The sequence below is a fragment of the Camelus ferus genome, chromosome 27, assembly GCF_009834535.1.
Source record: "Camelus ferus isolate YT-003-E chromosome 27, BCGSAC_Cfer_1.0, whole genome shotgun sequence".
Taxonomy (NCBI): Eukaryota; Metazoa; Chordata; class Mammalia; order Artiodactyla; family Camelidae; genus Camelus; species Camelus ferus.
This window is the reverse complement of record NC_045722.1, coordinates 1,433,096-1,454,935: the sequence shown is the minus strand read 5'-3', so window position 1 is coordinate 1,454,935 and position 21,840 is coordinate 1,433,096. Positions and strand designations below refer to the sequence as shown.

Here is a 21,840-nt window from a genome sequence, read left to right as displayed (position 1 = left end):
TTGTCTTTTTTCTTTTGTTATTCCTCTATCTTCCCTCTTTACCCCTCCTGACAAATAATTATTTGCCTGTAGATCGTGGGAAAGAAAAAGACAGGAGGGGGAAAACACCCTAGCAGACCAGGACTATAATATATATCTATTTATTATATGTCTTTCGGTTAATTCCTGATCTGAGGAGCGCTGTTTTTCACTCCCATGCGAAAGTCACCAGCGGGTAGGGCCTGATTGCTACTTTTCATGCATAGTTTTAGACACAAGAGGGCATTGTGACGTCGCGCCCGGCGGCGCCCAGTCGCGGGCCGAGTCCGGCAGCCCCACGTGGGGGCCGTGCGCTCCCATTGGCCAGCGCCGGGCGAAGCTGCCACATTATTTTGTTACTTTTCAGTCCCTATTTGGAACTGCTCTCGCGGCAGTTCAGACCTCGTGCTCGTCCCCCTCGCCTGTCTGTGTGTGGTATCCGCAGGTCCGGGGCACTTTTTTTTGGTGTGTGTGTGTGTCTGTGTGTGTTGGGTGTGTGTTTGGGGGGACTGGCGGGGCGCGGAGAGGAGAGCCGGGCCGCGGGGAAGGAAGGAAGCCGCAGAACTCCCGGGTCTCAGCCGCGTCTCCCCTCCAGCGCTCTCCTGCCTGGGCGCTCCGAGGCGGCGGCGGCGGCGCCGAGCGCTCCTCGCTGGAGACACGGCGCTCGAGCTGCGAGCAGCGAGGACTCCTTTGCGGCGGCTTCCTGTGCCTGCTGGAGTTAGGATGCCAGGCCGGCTGATTCCCACCTACTGAGCTCGGAGTTTCCTCGGCGGCCCTGGGAAGGGCTTGCAGCGGCGGCGGCAGTAGCAGACGGAACAGCAGGCTCTCCTCTCCGAGGGGGGGCGTCGAAGCGCCCGCGCCGGGCTCCCGCCCTCACCCTTCGGCGCTCCTGCGGCCCCAAGCCGCCACCTCTGTGCCTGCCTCCTTCCTCTTCTCGCCGAGAGCAGCCCCTGGGATCGCACCGCGCACCCCGGATGCTGGGGCTGCCCCGGCGCGCCCCCGTCCCGGCGCGACGCACTGAGTGATCCGGGGGGCGCCCGCGCTCGCCCCCGGAGGGGCCCGGGACCTCGGGACCCCGCGCCGGACCCGCCGGGGAAACGACGATGTCCGCGCAGCCCCCGGCCCTGACTCGCTCCACGCAGCCGGGGGAAGGCGGCCGGCCGCAGCCCGCCGAGCCCTAGGTGTACAAAGCCCGCGCCCGCCGCCCGGCCTCGGCGCCCGCCGACGACTTTGCCGCCTGCTCCGCGGCTCTTTGTCTCCGCTTGGGGCGGGCGCCCGACTCTGGGATTTCGCTGCGAGAGCGGGCTGGGGGGGCCGGGGGCGAGCTCCCGGCTTCCCGGCCGCCCCCCGCTGGGGCTCGGCTCCCCCCTCCCCCGCACCTCCCCGGCCCGGGCTCTCGGCGCTTCCACGCTCTCGGAATCACGACCCCTCCCTGCCATGTATCCGCAAGGCAGACATCCGGTGAGTAATTGCAACTCGGTTTATTTAAGCATTTATCATGGCAGGGTAAACGAGGCAGTTTATCTGGCACCTCCATTTTGCTTGTTGCTACCTTTATGGTGCGTGTGTGTGTGCGCGCGTGTGTGTGCGCGCGCGCGCTCACACAAAGGGGATGGGGATGGGGGGGCGCCGTTGAGAGGAGGTTAATTCCGCCCGATTGGCGTCGGGGGCTGCCTGTGCTCCCGGGGAACTGTTTGTTTTCACGCTGTCCCCCGCCCCCTCGCCGAACTCTCCCAACTCACTCGGCGTGTCTTCCCCGCCCCCGTCTTACTTGGGAATGGGAGCCCCTTCGTGAAAGGGATGGGAGCCCCGCGGCCAATAGGGAGAGATCGGGGCGCCCCCACTCCCCGTTGGGGAGTTGAGAAACTTGCTGGAAGGTTCTGGGCTGTGAGGGTGGCCTCCCCGGTTGGGTGGGGGCGGGGGGGGCCGGGGGAAGCCGCGAGGGGCCTGGGCAGCTCGGAGCCCCGTCTCACACCCTCGCCCCTCCCCTGTCTTGTCCTCGCCGGCTCCAGGCTCCCCATCAGCCCGGGCAGCCGGGATTTAAATTCACGGTGGCTGAGTCTTGTGACAGGATCAAAGACGAATTCCAGTTCCTGCAAGCTCAGTATCACAGGTAAGGCCGGTGGGGGCGTCCCCGCCGCGGGTCCTGCCCCCCACCCCTAGCACAGAGCCGGCTCCCGGCCCCGGGGCGGCGGGGCAGCCCGGCCTCCGCCTTTTGTTTCCCCTTTCCGAGCGCCGCGCCTTAACCCTTCGCTGCCTGCAGCTTCGGGCTCCCCGCGCCGCGCGCGCCGCCCCCGGGCGAGGGTCGGAGCCGCCGACGAGCCCTCTCCGGGTTCGGGGGGTCGAAGGCTAACATCGGGGGGCCACCCCACCGCGGCCAGGATAAGTCCACTCGCACGGCCGCCTGAGTTTCAAGTTGTTTCTCTCCCTCTCCTCGTATCGGGGACCGAGGCTGCGGGATAAGGGGTCCCCCCGGGGGGACGTCAGGGAAGTGGAGCAGCGGCTCCCAGACGCCCTTGGGTCGGGGCCTCGGAGGAGGCTGTGCAGGCGCAGGCCTGAGCCGGCTTCTCCTGCCCTCGCAGCCTCAAAGTGGAGTACGACAAGCTGGCGAACGAGAAGACGGAGATGCAGCGCCATTACGTGATGGTGAGAAGGGCCGGGGCCGTGGGCGGCGAGGGGCTGGGGAGCCTGGAGCCGCGTCCCCTTGCCTGGCTCGCCGCAGGGCAGCCCTGCAGGCGGGTGTCATCCGAGTGTGCCCTCCGACCCCTCCCCAGCCTCCCTTGGCCCCATCACTTGGAGGAGGGTGGGTGAGAGGAGGAGCAGAAAGGGAAACCCAACCGCAGGCCAGGTACTTGTGTGCTACCTTTGTGCCCCTTTCATTCGCGTTTTGAAGGTTCCCCAGAGGGCTGGCTGCCCTGTCTTGGCTGGTAAGATAGGATTGTATCAGCCCACGTCTGGGCTGGTTGGAAATCTCCCCTAGAGACCTCCTGGGGCTGTTTGGAAACTTTGCTGCTTTGCAACCCTGGGATCTAGCCAGAGTGGGGCTAAGCCTTCTGCCTACCCCTTGTCTTCCGAGGGGTTTCTGAGGAGCCTTTTAAAGCCTTCTGCCTCTACTCCTCTCTCAGGGATCCCCTAGCTGAGAATCTTGCCAGCCCTGGGCAGTACATAGACATCCCCTCCTTTCCCAGAGTCTGTTCCAGTGAGTTTAAATCTTCCCTTGGCAAAGAGGGCATGGAAAGTACTTAAGCCAGGCTCCCTGCACTGCTTTCCACATAAGAGACCTTCAACACATTGCTAAATAAGTCTCAGAGGACGAGAGGGTCCTAGGGTACAGATTGGTCCCTGGTGAACCTGCACCTTGTATAAACAGGATCTGTGCCCAGGCAGTGCTTGCGGGAAGGGGGCCCAGCTCTCACACTGCTGCGCGTGGGATGTCCCGCTGTGATGTGAACAAGGCTCTCCAATCGTCAGCTCTTCAGCCCCAGTCTAGCTGGCTTGGGTTTGGTTTAAACTTGAGCAGTGTATCATAAAAGCATCACTTGGTCAAAACCTTCCGAAAAGCTGATTTTGGAAAGCGAGCAGGTTCGGTGTCGTGCGTTAACGGCAGTTCTTCTTGCTTTCAGTACTACGAGATGTCCTATGGCTTGAACATTGAGATGCACAAGCAGGTGAGTGCTTTAAGCCACGTATCTCGTTTAAAACATCTGACACAATACGAGGATTTCTTTTAATGGCCCCTTCTTTTGAAAATGAGCCTATTTCTTCTATTCCTTCTCCTCCTCCTTGAAGAGTGAATGGATCCTCCCCTTGACACGCAGGGTCTGAGGCTTGGCCAATTCCGTGGATATGTTGAGCTTTTATACCATTTGAGCTTGTGAAGTTTGTCCCGGTCTTCGATCTTGGTGGAGGGGAAAGGAGGAAAAGGGAAGTTTTCCCTTCAGGATCTGCTTTACAGACTCTTGAAACCTAGAGGTGGCTGGCTGCTTTTTTTAATCTGTTTTAATATAAAATTCTCAAGAGGAAAGGCAGAAGGGTTTGTGTGTGTGTGTGTGTATTTGCAAAAATGTGATGTTCTGCCTTGATAAGATTAAACTTCAAGAATTTTAAAAGCCAGGCTGAGCTGTCAAAATTTAAGGGAACAGGCCACCAACTGCTTAAAAATATAAAGCCAGAATGAAACCCAACCCAAGGCCTTCCCTGTGTGAGAAAGCCTTCTCCTCTCATCTTAATTTGAAGGCAGCCCCCGTCCTTCCCAGTTTCCAGAGAAGGAAGGTGAAGCCGAGAGGTGAAGTAACATGCCCAGGGGCAGCCCAGCCAGGACTGTTGAGATGGCTGGGGGTTGAGCTCAGCTTTGAAACCCTGAAGTCAAACCAGTTTAGCTAGTGTGGCGGTGTTTGATGGATATGTAAACTGCCCTGTATTGTCACTCTTCTAATAACAGTATACCTCAAACCGGGCAAATACAAGCACCTTTATCTCAGTGCCTATCAGTAACTCGTCCTGGGTGCTGGGCTGGGCTGTGGGAGAGGCCTGTTTGTGTATTTGTGTTCTGAGGAGAGGCTGCCTATAATTTGGCTTGGCCAGCGATTAGCGTTGACTTGGCACGGATAAATGGCGCGGGCCGGTTGTTCTTTTTAACAATTGGTGTTCTTGAAATCTCAGAAGACTGTTGACTCATTCTAGCCTTTGGTGACCGTGACTCGAATGGATTTTCTGCTCTAAATTAACAGTGGTTTACAAGGTTTAAGTTTTGCTCTCTGAGGGGGTGGGGCCCAGGGCAGGTGAGAAGGGCAGGTGACCTCTGGAGTGCTTGTCCATCGCGGCCCGCCCCAGTGGCTCCTCAGAGAGCCTAGTTTGCTTTCCCCTCCCCGGGGGCACCGCAGCACTGGGGGAAGGATTTTTGAGTGATATGGGGAGCGGGGCAGGGATCAGCTCCTTAGGGAGGCCCATGAAGGCTACCAGGCTTTTACTTCCTGACTCCACTCTGTACGGAAGGCGGCTTCTCCCCAGGAGTCCGCGTGAGACCAGCTTTAGGGGGGCTGACTGGGTCTGACTCATCCCGCAGGAACGCGTGAAGTGCAGCCAGGGTCCCTGGCGGGCAGGGACCGGGGGCTGTTACGCAAGGTGCCACCTACCCCTTTCTGCACCCCTTCTTTTCCTGCGCTTGGTGTCTTGGGTGTGTTTTAAGAAGGTAGGTTGAAAATTCTTAGCAGCCGTTCTTCTAACAGCTTCACAATTAAGGCGTAATACGTCGATGCGTGTTGAGGTCTGCAGGAGTGGTGTTCCCCGTGTCTGTGACTGGATGGTTCTTTGGCACAAAGAGTCCACCTCGGCCGCTGGGGCGAAACTGCGGCCTGGAGCCCTGGGGACGCTCTGAGCCCAGGAGGAGTGAACCTTCTTAACCCACTTACATGAAGAGCAGCTGTGTGCGTCTGGGACTTCTGGCCGGTCCCCAGCCGGGCTCTTAGGGGGAGGATGCCTGAAGTTTGGCTCCAGGGTCCCAGTGACCTCTCTCAGCTGCCAGAGGCAGATAGAGGGACTCTCTGCCCCCTTTTTCTAGGCGAGGAGACGGAGGCTTGGAGGCCAGGAGGGCAGAGCTGGGACTCCAGTCTGGGCCTGGGATTCCAGAACTAGTGGCCTTGCCCCGCGTGCCGCTCACCTTTGCCCTCCAGCCCCCGCCCCGACTTGCTTCCCAGCAGGAATGTGTGCGCTCTGGGTGCACAGCCTTTGCAGGGTTTATGGTAATCTTGGAGTTGGTGAAATCACCCTGTGGCTGTGGAGGAACAAAGAGGCAAGGAGGTGAAGAAACCTGGCACTGAGAAATGCAGGCCTGACCTCATGGGGCCCGACACTCCCTGGGCGGGCGAGGGCTCTGCAGAAGAAAACCGGCCACTAATTGTAGCGTGGGTCTCGGGTGCACTTGGCGGATGGTGGTTAGGCCTGAGCAAACAAGTTTATCAGCTGACCTGTTTAGCGGTCGACTGGTGTTTTATCTGCACACACAATCAAGTGACTGGAGTGCTTGAATTATTCATGCAGTGTCCTGCCCTCTAGACTTGACTGTTCGTGTGATCACATCTGCCTGGAACAAACAGGCTGGATTCCTCATCTTGAGGCTCGGGTGGGGGTGGGGACTGTCTGTGCTTTTATATAATAGACCGATCTCCAGAGCTAGCACCTTGGGAAGTGTGGCAGTCCTCAGTTCTCTTGCGTGCACGCACACACACATACACCCCCTTACCAGCACCACCACGTATTTTTTCCAGAAGCTCTTTGCTGGCTCTGTGGGAAATGCCTGTTCATTGAGAACCTCAGGTCCTGCCAGATGGGCCTGAGTATTGAGAGAGGGCAGCTGACGAGGTGCGTCCGGCCCACTTTTATTTTACTGAGAGGTTAAACTCACCGTGGCTGGCTCCCTTCCTGGCTGCTTCTCTGGTCTCCCTTGCGTTCCTTTTCCAAGCTGTCAGATCCCAGGGAAGCAGTGAATGGTTTCTCCTTCCTTCTCTGCCTCCCTCCTGAGTTGTGGCAAAGTGAGAATTACAGAATCACGGCCCGGCCCAAGGCTTTAAGAGGACACCCACCTCCGCCCAGCGTCCAGTTCCAGGTGGAGTGGCGGGGCGATTCAGCAGGGCTGGGGAGGCGCCGACGGGCCAGCTCGTCAGCTCCCATCCCGTTCCCGCAGGGGCAGACGACGCTCTCCAGCGTCAGCCGCAGTCGCAGAGCCAGCCTGGAGGCGAGCGCCGCCAGGGAGCTCTAGTGCACTGGCTTCGAGGCGCTGACGCTCCGAGAAGCTGGGGAGCTGGGGCGGGCCGTCTTCCCCCCCGCGTCAGTGAGTGTCAGTGAGCGCGGGGGTTCTGGGAGGGGGCCCGAGGCCTTCTGAGTTGGGGGCAGTGTCATGGCAATGCTTTTCCTGTCACCGAGCACCCCTGCCCCTAAGTTTCTTTCCTCACCGGGAAGAGAGCCCTTTGGCTTCCCTTGCAAACCTTTAAAGTTACACAGGAAGGAACCGAGGCGCAGACGGGAGCTGACGGATCTGGAACCACCCAGCCTCGTGCTGTCGGAGGAGCTGCTGCAACTCCTCCCCCAACCCCAGGTCTCTTGGCAAAGCTCAGGAAGTGAAGAGTGCTAATAGCACTCTGGGACTTTAACTGCTGTTGCTTCTCTCTGCGTTGTTATCTCGGGAGGCTAAGGCCACAAACGTGGCTACACTGAAGTCCAAAGTCCCGTAATCCGGGTTGTATAACCCTGTCAGCTAGGTCGTCTTCGCCCATGGTCCTCTTCCGAATTGCCGGCTATTTACACAACTAATGATTCAATGCGCGTAGTAATAAACCCAGCGCTTGACTAGCAATCCCCGAGGTCAGGTTCCCGGGTGAGGTAAAGTGGTAAAACCTGTGAACTTTTCACCCGAGGATGGGTCTGGCCGTGGAGGTGGCCGTGAGCACAGGGCTGAAGAGGGAGACGGGAGGTCTCCATTTGTGGTTTCCTCTCTCTGCGTCTTCATGCCTGCGTGGAAAGGGGCTTGGCCTGGAAGACCTCCAGGTACCAGACTTGAACTTCTGTGACCAGAGAGGGGCCAGCAGGTGGCGAGGTTATAAAAACCCTGCCAAAAGCCCTGCACAGGAGTCTGTCTTGGTAGGGAGAAGGTGGGGCCCCTCAAGTTGAATGGGACACATGGGTCCCCATACAGGGCAGGCCTATTTGTGTGGCATCTGGGTTAAGTAAGAGAAAATGCCTTTGAGTGTCATTTACTTTGGCCAGAATGCTGGCATCCAAGAGCCCTTCTACGCCCTAATTTCTATCTAACTTTTCTTGCCTGGTCGCTCATCTCCAGAACAGCCTCTTCTCTCGTCATGCTGTCCTTGGGGGCCTGCCTCGCTCCACTTTGGGGTCTGCCGAGCTCAAAGCTGCCTTCGCCCCGTCCTGTCCACCTAGGAGGAGCGTCCCCTCCCCAGTCTGCTCTGGACCCTATTCTTTCTTGCTGGGGGAGTCATCAGAGTGAGGGTCTGGGTGTCCCTCTGGCTCTCTTCCTTCCCGTACATGTATCACGGAGACGACCTGGGGGGTGGGCAGGCCTGCTGACGAGGAGAGCTGGTCCTTGGTGGGGGCCTGGCTACTCACTGAAGACTCCCTGTGAGGCCTGCTGGGCCAGGGCCTCCTGGAAGGCACGGGTCTCTCCGTTCTGTCTGGGGATTCCTCCTTCCCCACCTAGTTAGTACAGGAGGGGCCTAGACTATGGCAGAGGCCCTTTATTTCCTTTCTGTTGTAGGAGTGAGTCAGTCAAGGGGTGAATGCCCTTCTCCTTCCTGTGCAGGAAAATGTTTTTCTCTCCTGTGTGTACAAAGTACCGGGGTGCCAGGGGCAAACAGGTGGCCCAGGCCAGGTGGTGGTGGGGTGCCCTGCTGTGATCAGCGTGCGGGAGGCCCCCCACGCTGCAGGGTCTTGCGTGCCTATCTGGAGGAAGCCCCTCCGCTGAGGCCTGTCACGTGCACTTAGCACATACCAGCTGCTCAGTAAGCACGCTGGCTTTTCTTCACTGAGCATTCTTGGGCTGTCAGAGGGTGGGATTCCCATTCCCTGAGCCCCGGGAGGAGGAGGGGGGCTGTACACGGTGGGCTGGCCTGCAGGCTTCCTCTGCCGCTCAGCATCCAGGTTCCTCATCAGTCAAATGAGGGGGTTGGACTGGTTCCCAAGATGGTTATTAGGGGCTTGGGCTGTGCTGGGTGTGGGCCCAGGCTGGTTCCATGGACACCGTTTCCTCCGCAGGGTGAGGAGGGAGTCGGGCATCTAAATAAGTCATTGCAATGCAGCGAGGTAAGTGCTAACAGGGCCAGTGTCACAGGCGGAGGAGCCCCGGGAGCCCCCCCGGGAGCCCCCGGGACAGAGCGGGAGCCCCCGGGACAGAGGAGCGGCTCATTCCTCCCCGCAAAGGGGAGTCGTCGGATCAGGGAAGAGAAGACTGCACGGTCAGCAAAGAAAGGGCTGCCACCTGAGCCGCAGCTTAAAGCGGAGGAGTGCGTTCGTTAGGCAGGAGGCTCCCCTGGGAGAGGCAGCGAGGTGTGTCTGGAAGCCCCAAGTCCACACGTCCTCCGAGTGGGTGGTGGAGGGGGCTCCACTTGGGGGTGAGGCAAGGTGGTGACATGTGGCAGCAAAGTGATCTCTGAGGCCTCTCTGCTCTCACACTCCGACTCTGTGGCTCCTCCGTCCGCAGATGGCTCTCCAGGGCTGGCCCGCGTCCATCTGCTGGGCCCGGGGCTGGGGGACGCTGCCTGCCGTCTGTGCCCCCCCTCCCCCGCCAGCTTCCCCACCGTCATGTGCTGGTTTGAACTTCAGCCCCGGGAGGGGCATTGTCTTCTTTCGCACACTGGTAATTCTGTAATGACTGGGTATGACCCGCCCCCTCCCCCATATTTAATTCTCATCAGCCCAGCTCTCCACTTCGCTATTAATGACAGCAGCCAGCAAAATAGCTTTCAACATGCCATTGACAGGCTGGCTGGAGAGAGCACTTGAAGCAGCGCGAGACAGCTGAGAGCACCGTGATTGTGCACCAGAGTGAGAACTGCGCGCTCAAGGGCCTTGTTTTTATATGCTTAGAGGGACAATATCTTGTTTTCAACAAATGCTCCCTGAGACGCGCAGCCAAGACGCTTTCTCTCCCCTTCACTTTGCTCTTCTCTCCTGGCTTTTGCTTTTCTTGCTCTTGCCTTGCACAGTGAACGTTCCCTCTCAGGTTGGGGCCAAGGGGAAACTTGGGGAAGGGGAATTTCCTGCAGCCACACGTGGAAGGTTTGAGGCATCGTCCCCTGGGGGCAGCATGCGGGGAGGGGCGTGGGGAGGGGCGGTGCCTCCCCCCCAGGGTCTCCTAGAGGAGGGGATGGGGGAGTCGCGGGTCTCACCCGCAGCGATGTTGAGTTCTACTGTTTGCTAACGATGTTGCACAGTCAGCATGAGGGTGGAGCGGGCAGGCTTCCAAGCTGTCACCTTGTCACCGTGGTTGTATAGGCAGAGGCCACCTTGGCAGGGAAGGGGTCGCCCTTCGGTGCATCAGATCAGGGACCTCTAAGCCCCTCCTACCAGGTGCCAGGATACCCCTCTGGAGACCATGCGAACGGGTAGGACAGGGACTTCCAGTCTTCAAGCGAGGGTCACCCCAGCCTGGGGGTTACTGGGGGACCGTGTACCAGCCCTGAAGACTGCCTGAGAACAAACCCCTCCCTGCCCCTCCCACCGCCGACTTCACAACTTTGAAGGCAGGACAGCCTTTTGGGGAGAGGCTCCCTACACCCGCTGTCAGCAAAGCTCCTTGCCAGGGACGCCCTGTGCCTGACGGGTGGGGGCGGGGGGCCCAAGTTCCCAGGAGCGGGCCTGGATCGGGGACAATGTGAGCATCTCGATGTGACGAGCACCAGACCCTAACAGCGCGGCCCTTCCGTGTCTCTGTAGCACTCGCTCGTTTGCCAAGCACGGGAGGCATTTCCACCTTCTTAAACCACAGGCACTGGGTCCAGGACCCCCCCCCCCCCAAGAAAGCACCGGATCATGGCCCAAGGGGCCCGGGTGTGACGGTGACCTGTACACTCCAGGGGCCAAGGGGCTGTGTGCTTAAACTGGGGCCGGGGTGGGAGGTGGGGAGGGCATTGCCCTGGGGGTAAAGCCGCTTTGTGCTAACAGCCTGCACTGTACACACAGTGTGCATTTTGTGGGGGCCTCCAGGATGGGTGTGTTCCAGGCTGGGGGTCTCCCCCACGCTGTGGAGCATTACGGATGTTCTGGGCAGGATACAAGGCTTCCCTGGGTTTCTGAGAGAGGCCTGTGGCTGTGAGAGTCGTGACTGCAGGCAGAAATGTGGAAGTGTCATAAACCTTTGTTTCAACGCATTTTTAATGTAGCTTAAGCATTTTTTTTTTCCTGTCTCACATGGCAGTTTTAGTGTGAGGAGAAGAAAGGGGGGTGGTGAGACAGGAGATAGCTGGGGGAGATACGATGAAGCAGAGACACAGGGAAGGGGATAAGGGCTGGGGAGGAGCTGAGGAGCCCGCTGAGTGCAGACTGGATGCACCGAGTGCAGGAGACTGGGGCGGAGGGCCTGGAGGTAAACGTCGACTGCGCTTGTCTGTCTGGGCCTCGGCCTTATCTCCTTGCCCTTTTAAGTCCTCGCTAACCACGGTTCCCAGCTACTCGGCTGTTTCGTTTGTTTGTTTGTTTGTTTGTTTGTTTGTTGTTTGAACTCTGCCAGCCCAGTGGGAGAGATTCTTTCTAGTTTGCTCTGTGTTTTCAGTTTCCTCAGGTGGAGGGAGGGGCCTGCAGCGTGGGGGCCCAGGAGGGCCTCTTCCTGGTCGGCTGGGAGGGCTTCGGTTGTAGACTCCTCCACACCGCCCAGCCAGGACATGAGTGTGTTCTGTCCAGGGGTTGGCAGAAGGGGCCTTCTGCCCACGCCCCGAACAATTCCCTCGGGAGAGCCCTCAACAGGTCTGTCCTGAGTCAACCTGGTCATCCTGGCAGGGGTGTGCTTTCTGAACCAGGGCTGATTTCTGCTGGGAGGGGCAAGGGACCGGAGTCCATCCTCCATCTAAGGTTGGGGTGGGGTCCGGGAACCATCAGACTTTTTGTCCAGGAAGAGGTCGGGCAGACTCTTAGGCCTGGAAGAAGCCACAGGTGGTACCAGATGGTCTAGAAGGAGGGGCTGAGAGGCCTGGTGGGATGAGACGGGGCAGGTGGAGGCGGTGAACACCGGGTCACTAGCTTCTGTTTAAACCCTTACTCTGAGAAGAGAAGGGGGCCCTTCTCTGAGCTCCCTCACCCTGGAGAGGGCTGCGTCCAATTCCCATCTTGCTTCGCCTAAGAGCAGAAGTCCAAGGACAAGACCCAGGAGGGGCTGAGGGTGACTGCCTTGTCTCCCAGTGCTGCCCACTTTATCCCAGAGAAACAGGGCCCCCAAGAAGCTGACCTGAAATGAGGAGAAGCGTTACAGCCCCAAAAGCCGCCCCGCCCCTGCCAGGGCTCCCCCACCCCTGCCCCGCCCCGACGGTTGACGGCTTGACTCTGGCCTCCCTGTCCCCCGGTACCTGTGTGTGGCACCAAGGAGACAAGCCTGCAGGCACTCCTTAAGGGGGCAGGGTGTGGGTGTGGGGGGTCCTCTCTCGTAGACCTTTTTGGTTTCTGTTCTCTTACCTGTTCCTTGCCCGCTTCTCAAGGGGCCTCTGCCTGGCTCTCCCTCACCCTCCCCTGAGCAGGCCGCTTTCTTAATCCCAGGCCTCCTGCTGGTGGGTCTTTGATTAAAACTTTTTTCACAAAGGTGCCAGGATGAGCTCCTTGGTGCTGTGGGTGTTGTAAGAGTTCCCAGCCCCCTTTCTCGCTGGGGACTTGTTGGCTTCACATGCCAGCCCCGCAGCGTAGGCACCACGCGCACCACCTGCCAGTCCCACAGTGTAGACGCCATGCGCATCATCCGAAAGTAGCTACACTGACGTTTCCAGAGGTGAAGCGACTCGATCGTCGCCTCACGGTGGACCGGGGCCTCGATCGTCGCCTCACGGTGGACCAGGGGCTCGATCGTCGCCTCACGGTGGACCAGGGGCAGGTTCAGACCTGGAAACAAGGCTCGTTTCACTTGGACCGGTGATCTTCATCCGGGGCCGTGTGGGAGTCTGTGTTCTCCGCACTTGCCCAGCCCCAGACCCAGCCGTTCGTGCTTCGGGGCTTTGACTGCAGTGTTGGGAAGCTCTCAGACAAAGCTTTTAAGAGTTCAGTCAAACAGGTACACCAGTGGTGTGTAGCTCAGGTCTTCCCAGCCTGGGCTCTGTCGGCATTTGGGGGCCGGGTCACTCCCAGTAGTGAGGCTGTCCTGGGCGTCTGTCCGAAGGTGGGGGGCTGGGTAATTCCCTGTGGTGGGCTGTCCTGGGCATCCCCCACCTTACCTCCTGGTTTTCAGTAGCAACACTTCATATGACACCCAAGAATCTCTCCAGACGTTGCCAAATGTCCCCTGGGGAGCGAAGTCTGTCCTGGGTGACAACCCTTGACGGAGGGGGAGGAATTCTGGCTCTGCAGCCACTGTCTTGCTGTGTGACCTAGGGCCACTGGGCCCTCTCTGGGCTTTGTTTTCTCATCTGTATGTACAATGAGATGTGATGGTGGTTTTGGAGGAGGCCAGTCTGAGAAAGAGCTGATCATATAAACAAGTTTCTGAATAACTGATCATGATTTTTATGGCCTATGAAATGCCACCATTCCTGCCATCCTTGTCTGGGGAAAAGCGGCCCCTCTCACCCTTTCAATCTAAGGAAGGGACATGCTCTTGGTGGCCGGTGGATAAAATGGGGCTGTTTCTGCCCACAGTGTCTGTCTCTTCCCTGACACCTCATTTTCCCCTTCCCGCCCCACCCAGGTTTCCCAGAGAGCCCCTGTCCTTAAAAAGTCATAGCTAGTACTTCCTTTGTAGCACTGACCTTACAGGAGACCCCCCAAATTTAATGAGCTGCGTCTGCAAGGGTAATGTGACTTTTACAGCCTGTTGAGGGGCAAAGGGAGATTTGCATAATGTTCCAAGGGGGATTAGGTGGCTGGGGGTTGCCATGGCAACCCCACAGGGATGAATTGAGAATTTTTCCTCCTGGCAGTAGTTGGCCAATGGAGTCTGGGAAGGTGGGGGAGGCAGGCGGGGGTTATCTGAGGGGAGGGACGGGAGGGGTGGGAGGGAGAGGAGGGGGGTTGGCGGCGCCTGAGATGAATGGGCAGTGTTGGGGGAAGGTGTAATCTGAAAAGGCTTTCCCTGTTCCATCTACACAAGCAAGCTCTTTGAGGGCTGTTCCCTGGAGTTGGGGTGGGAGGCAAGCAGAGTTTAATGTGTTTGGGAACCAAGAAATTAAAGTGAACAAATATTTAAAGATTATTGGATCTTGTTAACAGGAAGCCCGGTGGATGGAAACTGAGAGTCTGAGAAATGAAAGTCTCGAGTCTTAGAGCCCGAGAGGCCCCTGGCTGTCATCTTTCCAGGCCCCTCCCAGGGAGTGGTGTCCACCTCATGTCGCTGCTGGGTTGCCATTGAATGCCCCCAGGACGGGGCACTCACTCGCCACCTGATTCATTTCTGAGAGCTCTGATTATGATCTTGGGCCCAGATCTGCCTCCTTCATGGCCTGAAAGCTGAGACCCTAGTGCGGGACATCCCTGGGGTGGGAAGGCAGGTCTCTGGACTTGGTGTTGCCAACTCACCCCAGGGTCAGTGGCCTAGACGCTTCCTCTGTCCCCCCCCACACACCACGCCCCGCCTCCTCGCTCAGCCTCACTATTCCCAACTCCCCTACTCCCTGGACTCTGGGCAGAAAGTGTCTGAGATTTCTGGTGGGCACAGGGAAGGAAGGCGGGACTCCTTCAGGGGAGCCCACGGGAGGGACACGTCACAGCTCGGCCCTCTGACTCCCTTGCCTTTCATGCCCTAGCTGGGCAAGGGCGAGTGTGTCAAATCTTCGCTGCCATCCTCACCCTGTGTGAAGGTCACGGGCCCGTGTCACAGGCCGGCCCCGTGTCACAGGCCGGCCCCAGCCATCGCCCTGCTTCTTCCCCCGGGAGACGGGTCCGCAGGGTCACGGCAGGGCCGGGCCTTTCCTTGTTCCATCCCTCTCAGCATAAAGAATTCAGCAGGCTTCCTCAGAAGCATAAATATTTAATGGCGGTGTAGTTATATATAATTTGATCAATATGTCAGTGCTAAAAGGGCCTTTAAGGAGGCTCACCTATCACCGAGCGACCTGCGATGTAAGCCTCCCCAGCCCCTCCAGGAGCAGGGGTCATTATCTCTCTGGCTGCTAAGTGGATCATTTGCTTGCCCCCTTCAGAAAGACACCGTGGAGCCTGCGCGTGGCGGGGCTGGAGCGGGGCCTGGGAGCCCCCTGCCTGTTTTTGCTGGAGGCTCTGCCCTTCCCTGTCCGTGGACTCCCCCCCTCACCGGCTATAAAACCCCCACTTGCTTTATTTCCGTGTTCTCCGAGCTAGGTACGAGGAGAAACTGCCTGGCAGGAAATTCCATCTTTCAGTCTGATAATTGAGGGCCTATCAGTTTAGAATTGCCTAGGAAATGCAGTGGGGTATTTTGAGTTAAAATTGCCCGGACGCATTGTTCTGGAATCTTCCGACATTTGATTGCCGGCTGGTGGTGGTGCCCGGCTGCTGGAGCTTCCTCCTTTTGCTCAGACCCCACCCTCTCCCTTGGATTTTCATTCAAGATGAGGCTGATTCACTTTGAACACCCCAGGACCTGAGTCAGAGAATTAGGTAAAGACCTGACTAAAATTCGAGAGCCCCAGAGGAGACGAAGTACCCACACGTGCTTCAGGAGGAGCAGCCCGAGGCCGGCCACCAGGATGTGACTCTCCAGAGGTCACATGGCACGGCAGACGGAGCTGGGTGGAGAACCACCATTTCCACGTGGCTTCGCGTGTAACTTGCCTCTCACGGGGGTGCCTTCTCCTCGCCGCGTTTTCCTTGCGCACGTCTGCAGACTCCCTGCACGCTGCTCTCCCCAAGATGCTGTGCTGACTGTCCCAGGAAGAAACCCTTGTTTGAGAAGTGGAAGCAGGAACCCAGCAGCACCCCCTTGGCTGTCATCTCACAGGCATGGAACTGCGGTTACTTCCCACGGAATGAAGCACCTTGAAGGGCCCTTGCCTGGCCGTCTTCAGCTCCTTGTGAGTCACGGAAAGAGACTGGACAGCAGCTGCTCGACACTTACGGATGGGACATCCCTGCTCTGGCCTGCTCTGTGCCTGTCATGTGCATTTCTGCTGATGGACACATTTGAACCGTCTGGGCCATGAAGACTGGTCCTCGGGACCGAGCCCCAGCCGGCCTCAGCGTAGCCCGCCACGGGCATCCACCCTCGTCTCGACGTGGCGTGCCTCTCCTCTGCCCGCCCTTTGAGCTCGTGCTCTGCTCTGCTGTGCTGAGCTTTCTGGGGGAACTGACGCGCCGCAGAGCAGCTCGGGAACGTTCAGCAGTCTCCGGCTCCCAGTGATGCCTCCCGGGTCTTATAAGTTGTCCGATGCGTCCCTCTGTTTTGCAGACAGCAACATGGACGCCCAGAGGAGGGAAGGGACTTGCCCAAAGCCGCACAAGCCAGGTTGGAGGCAGAGCTGGGAGTAGAAGCCGGGCGTTTCTGTGTGTCTTGGGGTCACAACATGCTGTTTAGCGTGGCTGGGTTTCTCCCTCTCCTTGTTTTTATTTGGCTGAGGTTAGAAAGAAGTGTGCATTTTCAAGAACCCATCAGTACAGACGATGGGGCAGTTTAGAACTGAATACCGGAGAGACGGTCTTGTGGAAGAGGCTGGCAGCTGTGTCTTAAGCAGTTAAATTTAAAAACAAAAAAAAAAAAGCTGAAGACTGGGTGCAGAAAACCAGGAGCAGGAGGCCGCTGGGGGTGTGGACCCAGAGCAGATTCCGTCTCCTTTCCTTCAGTGTCCCGCGCCAAATGTGAGCGCCAGAGCCTTGCTGGAGCAGTGTGCTTTGAGAAGGCTCGAGTACCCTCCGCTTACGGCAGGTGTTTTCGAGGTCCCGCTTTAATGAGGAGATGAGGAGATGGTCGTGTGAATGGGAGTTACCAAGGCAAGTTGAGCAGATTGAGAAAGGACATGAGCACCCCCCCCCCCGTCTTGTGTTCCGTCACTTATTTGCCTGACAATCTTGACAGAGACTCGGGGCAGGTGTCACTCCCAGCTCCCAGTCGGGAGCGCAGATTCTGGATTTCACAAGATCTCTGTGCCCGTTTCTTCTCTGAGCTGCTTCTCTGCCTGTGTCTGGTAGATTAGTTCCTTCTGAGGAACACTGTTTTTCCACCAGCAAAGCTGCCTTCTTTGAACCACACTTGAAAGGAAACTTTCAAAGGCAGTACCAGGCTCCCCAAACACCTTTCTCCAGAGGAAGCTGTTCTTCCGCCACGCGGCACCCACCCCCTCCCAGGCTCTCGGCTGAGGATCTGGCTCAAAGGCAGTGGCTCTGCGGGACCAGGACGGAGGCGAGGCTGGAGGTCTGCCCTGGGAGCCCAGCCGCCTCATGGAGAACACGGGGCCCAGGATTGCCGAAAGGGGTTTTCCAGTCTGGGATGTGTGACCTGTCCCACGTCTTGATTGGTTTTTTCCTTTCCTTTCTTGGAGCCGATGTTTACAGCTCGCTTGAGTTGGATCAGATGCTGTTTTAACAGCTGTTCTAATCGGATATGCTGTCAATGATTAACCCTGATGATAGTTTTTCTTTCAAAAATACTTCTCTCAAAATGTCGGAATTTGGCTTCTTGGCAGGAAGCTGTTTGTGCAGTTGCTTAGTTGCCGAGTGTCAGTTTCCTCGTCTGAAAGCTGGAGATTTGTGAGAAGTGCCTCCCCGCTGGGGGCTGTGAGCTCACCCATGACGTGCCGGGAGCCGCTGCTCAGGGGACGTTGGCCGCTACTATTACCGTTGTTGAGAGCAGTTCTGTCTGGCCAACTTTCTGTTTGCAGGAGCTTCCCCTCCTGCAGTCCCCCCCTCAAAAAGTCAACATTAAAAAAAGAGAGTCGCTCAGTGAACAGTTTTCCTGTTAGTTCTCTGATGCACCGGCGTGCGCCTAGCCCGTCCTGCGGGTTGGATGGTCTACGCAGAGAAGACGAAGGCGCAGTTCCTGCTCCCGTGTGCTGGGGAGACGGGGTGGGGGGGGGTGTGCTGCTCCTCAGCAGGTGGTGGCCCAGTCTCAGCTGGAGGGACGGGACGTGCACCCCCTTTTCCCCCCAGAAAAACACCCCGGACCCAGGGACAGGGACCAGGTGTGACACCACCCCATCCCCTCTGCCCACCCCCAGCCCTGTGCAGCCAGAGTCCTCCCTGCCACTCCGCGACGGTGCTGTTCATTGAGTCTGGGCCCCAGGAGAGAGCCTGAAGGCTGGTAGCCCAGGCTTCTGGAACATTCCAGATCGGTGTGGAGCTCTTCTGCAGGCTCTTGGTTGATGTTCGTGGTTTTGGGAGGCCAGAACTGCCTTCAGGGGGTGGAAGGATGAGATGAGAGGGAACTTGCCCTGCGCCTCCCCACAGCAGCGGCCACCTGGTGGCCTGGATGCCTGCTGAGCCTTGAGCCAGGCAGGGCTCCATGAAACCCCAGCAGGTCCCTTTCCCTCGTAACCAGCAGGTGCTGGGCTCTGGCCCAGGCCCTGCAGAAGAGATCCCGGCCGGGGGCAGCCTGTGGCCACGTGTTTGCTAAAAGACGTGGGGGAGAGGAAGGTCGGCTACTTTTTGTTTTCTCCTTTACCCTCCAAGAGCCTGACACTTGTGCTGTTTGCTGGAGGAAGTCGACAACTGCTGGGACTCTCTTAGAACCAGCCACCCCAGAGCCGGAGGGGCTTGCCGTTGTGGGTCAGAGTGACCAGGAAGGCTCCGAGCCTGCCGCCTGCCCTCCTGGCTGGGGAGGGGGCGGCAGCCAGGGGCCCACCAGGTGGCTCGTGGCTGGTCCGGCTTGACCACTACCTCGCCCTGTCACAGAGGACTCGGGCTGCCGCCCCGCCTCCCGGGTGTACGTCAGCCCTCAGCCCACCGCTGCCCCTCCCACCCTGGGGCAGACCCAGCCCCCACGGCTGGGGGCACTGCTGTGTGAAGCCTCAAGAAGTAAAGGCGGGGGGCTGGTGAGAGGCTTGGCTCAACGTTTCCTGGGCACCTGCTTTGTTCCAGGCACTTCCCTGCTGGTCATTTGAGGGGAGAGGCCTTGGACCCATGAGCTTCCTAAGCAGTAAGAATAGTTTAGTTTATTCTCTTTGCTTTTTGTTTTTAGTAAAGCTTCGTCTTCTTACTTGGCGCGTAAACACGTGGCGGTTGAGTGACTGTGTTCTCCACGCAGGCTGGGACTGAGCCGACTGTTCCTAGAGCTGACGTGGACAGCCCTGACTCTTCGGTTCCGTTCCCTTCCCCGCCGTCAGTTACCTGGGGGGAGGGGAAAGTGAACAGACTTGAGAAAGGACCCTGTTCTGGAGCAGAACTCTTCCTTCCCGCTTACTTAGGTTAATAGCTTGCAAAGCAATTACTTCGTAATCTTCCCAGGTTCCTTGCAGTATGAACGACAGGCCTCTGTCCAGTGGGCAGAGGCCGGGGTGCTGCTGAAAACCCTGCGGTGCACAGAACAGCCCCACGCGGGGAAGAGTTACCCGGCCCCGAGTCAGTAGCACTGATGCTGACAAGCCCCGCCTTACAGTGTCCTTGCCAGACCGCACCCCAGACATGCAGACGGGAGGCCCACGGGCCCCAACCGGGGCGGACACCCTCTCTCCCCTGGAAGTCTGGAAACGTAGGGACGGTTATCAGCACTCGGTTGCTCTTGGATACGAGGGACAGTCCTTTGCACCAAAGACTTGTTTTACCCCAGATGCCCACCGTGGGAAACACTGGCCCTGTTCCTGGGGAGCCAGAGTGTTCCAGGAGAGAGGAGGGGTCCCTGATCCCCAGCCAGGAGCCCCCGACGCCACGGACAGGCTTTCTGTCGGAGCCTGCACTGCAGCCGGCGGCCCTGAACCAGAGGCGTCCTCACTAGTGGCTGGGGGGAGGTGGGGGTGCTGGCCCCAGGAATTCTCCTGAGGTCCAGGGTCTGTCTGTAGGCCTTCAGACAGCATTGTTTTAATTTTAAGCGCACAAGGATTTCTCATCCAGAATCGTTTGACATGCAGATGATCACAGATTTTTAAAGGCTGTTGTCATGGTTTTGTCTCTGAAAGATTGCTATGTGCTGACGAGAGCTTTGAAGCCAGCTCTGGGACCTCAGTCCTGGCGGCCTCGGGATTCAGAATGAGATAAGAGAAGCAATTCTGAGACTTGTCTGCCAGTGGTCCATGGCCTTTCTGTCTGGACTCGGTTAACCGTGTAACCCCGCTCTTTCTCTCTCTCTCTCTCTTTTAAGACCATTCTTCATCTGAGATGGCTTACACAGAACATGGTGGCAATGCAGTTGAGGCTCTTCTGGATGTGATCTTGCCTGGGGTGTTTGGGGTGGGCAGACAACTGATCTGTCTTTTGACTGTCAACTTATGTGAGGGGCCAGGGATCCACTGAGTTATGTCCCGAGCAGTATCTTAGGGAAGGCAAATGAAAAACTAAAGTGTTACCCTAAAAAAAATGAAGGGTTAACGAGGAGATGGACTTTGGGCTGGACAGCACACACAAGGGCGAGGGATTGGTCCGGTGGGGGAGAGGCAGCCGTGAAAAGTGGGGGGCGAGGGAGACCCTCTAAGCCCCTCATCACTGCGTGAGTCTGGTCCCGGGGAGCCCTTTGGCACGTGTGGCTGGTGGCCTCCCATCACCTGATTGGTCTGGGAGCCTGAGCGCCGGTCTCGCTGTCGCCCTTGGGCCTCTGGGCCGAGCGGCCCCTTCTCACCGCCCTGCACTTCTCTGCTGTGGTGGGTCTCACCGCACTGTGCGCTGAGGGGCTGGAGCTTGCTTTATTTTGCTTTGTTTTGATCAGGGTTTCCACCCAGAGGAGGCGAACGGTACCCTGAAGCGAACACAGCCCGCCTCTGATAGGAGATCAGAGCGCCCTGAAACGTGGGCAGCCTGGCTGGAGGGCGGTGGAAGGGATCTCTCCAGGCTGTGGACTACAGCGAGGCCTCTGCGGGAGGCCCGCCGAGGGTGGGAGGGTGGAGCCCGTCGAGGGTCTGTGGTTCGGGGGGGTTTGTCCTTCCACCGTCTGCATTCTGGGGAGTTGATTTATTTGCCTGAGCCTCACGCGGGCTCTTCTCTTTTGCAGACAGAGATTGCGAAGAGACTGAACACGATTTTAGCACAGATCATGCCTTTCCTGTCCCAGGAGGTAAGACCTTCTTTTACTGGGTCCTTTCTTTCCAGAGCAGCCCAGTGGCTGCCCAACTCTGACCGGAGCCCCGGCCCCTGTCCATTCACGTGGACTGAAGTTGACAGCCTGGGGGTTTACAGAACTTTCTCCGGCGCGTCAGAGGGGCCACTCGTTCCTTCTTCCCATGGAATCAGTTCTCTGGAGCTGCTGGAGACCTGAGAGGAGGGCCCTGGCCTGTGACAGGGCTTTTAATGGGCAGTGGGTACTTTTGTGGCCCCTCCAGGCCCCATCTAAACCAGCATCTCCAGCCTATGCTTCCCTGGGCCCCAGCTTCTGCACCTGGAAACATCTAAGAGCAAGGAAGCCTGGCCAGTTGGTGCCAAGGGCCAGAGCGTGTGAGGGGCTCCGTTACCCAAAGGGACCCCAGCCCCCAGGACAGGGTGTCCTTGTCAGAGGCACGCCCAAGTTGGTCACATCTTCTAAGCACACTTTCCAAGAGGACCCCTCCCCCCAGCCTGAGGCAGGGCTGGGCCAGTGGGCAGTTGAGAAAACCATCTCTATGGAGGCGCCTTGGTGCAGGGCAGATGGGGGCTGCCCGAGGGGCCTCTTCCGTCCAGCAGAGCTCGGTCCAGCTGGGGCAGGCCCCGCCCTCCAGGCCCCCTCGGTGGCTGGGCCCACCCGGCTCCCTCCTGGAGTCTCGGGTCTCTGAGACGGAGCAGTGACCCACACGTGATTGAGTTCACGAGAAAACAGGTACGGCGCTGTCCTCAGAGCTTGCAGCCTTTTAGGAGAGGCAGTTGCCTGTGAAGCAGGCTGAGGGGAATGAATGCAGTAAAAAAAAAAAATTTTTATTAATAGACTTAATTTTTTAGAGTAGTTTGAGGTTCACGGCAAAACTGAGTGGAAGGCACGGGGGCGTCCCCCGGCTCCCCATCAGCATCCCTCAGCGGAGTGACTGGCGAGCCTGCGGCAACTCGCCGTCACCGCGTCCCGAGCGGCACTGGGGCTCGCCAGGCCGTCTTTCTCTCCCAGAC

The 21,840-nt window shown here is 58.3% G+C and overlaps 1 protein-coding gene across 4 annotated transcripts in view; it reads left to right on the top strand.

The window, feature by feature from the left end:
* Window positions 1–387: 387 nt before the first annotated feature.
* The window catches only part of TLE3 (TLE family member 3, transcriptional corepressor), a 45,488-nt gene continuing 24,035 nt past the window's right edge, over window positions 388–21,840 (top strand). For 2 of the 4 annotated variants that reach the window (XM_032469349.1, XM_032469347.1), the window contains exons 1-5: window positions 388–1,479; window positions 2,031–2,131; window positions 2,601–2,664; window positions 3,642–3,686; window positions 20,762–20,824. In XM_032469349.1, coding sequence (XP_032325240.1) covers window positions 1,456–1,479; window positions 2,031–2,131; window positions 2,601–2,664; window positions 3,642–3,686; window positions 20,762–20,824 — 297 coding nt within the window. In that variant the 5' untranslated portion in view covers window positions 388–1,455. The remainder of the gene's footprint in view (window positions 1,480–2,030; window positions 2,132–2,600; window positions 2,665–3,641; window positions 3,687–20,761; window positions 20,825–21,840) is intronic. The other 2 variants (XM_032469348.1, XM_032469350.1) reach the window with 2 other exon arrangements.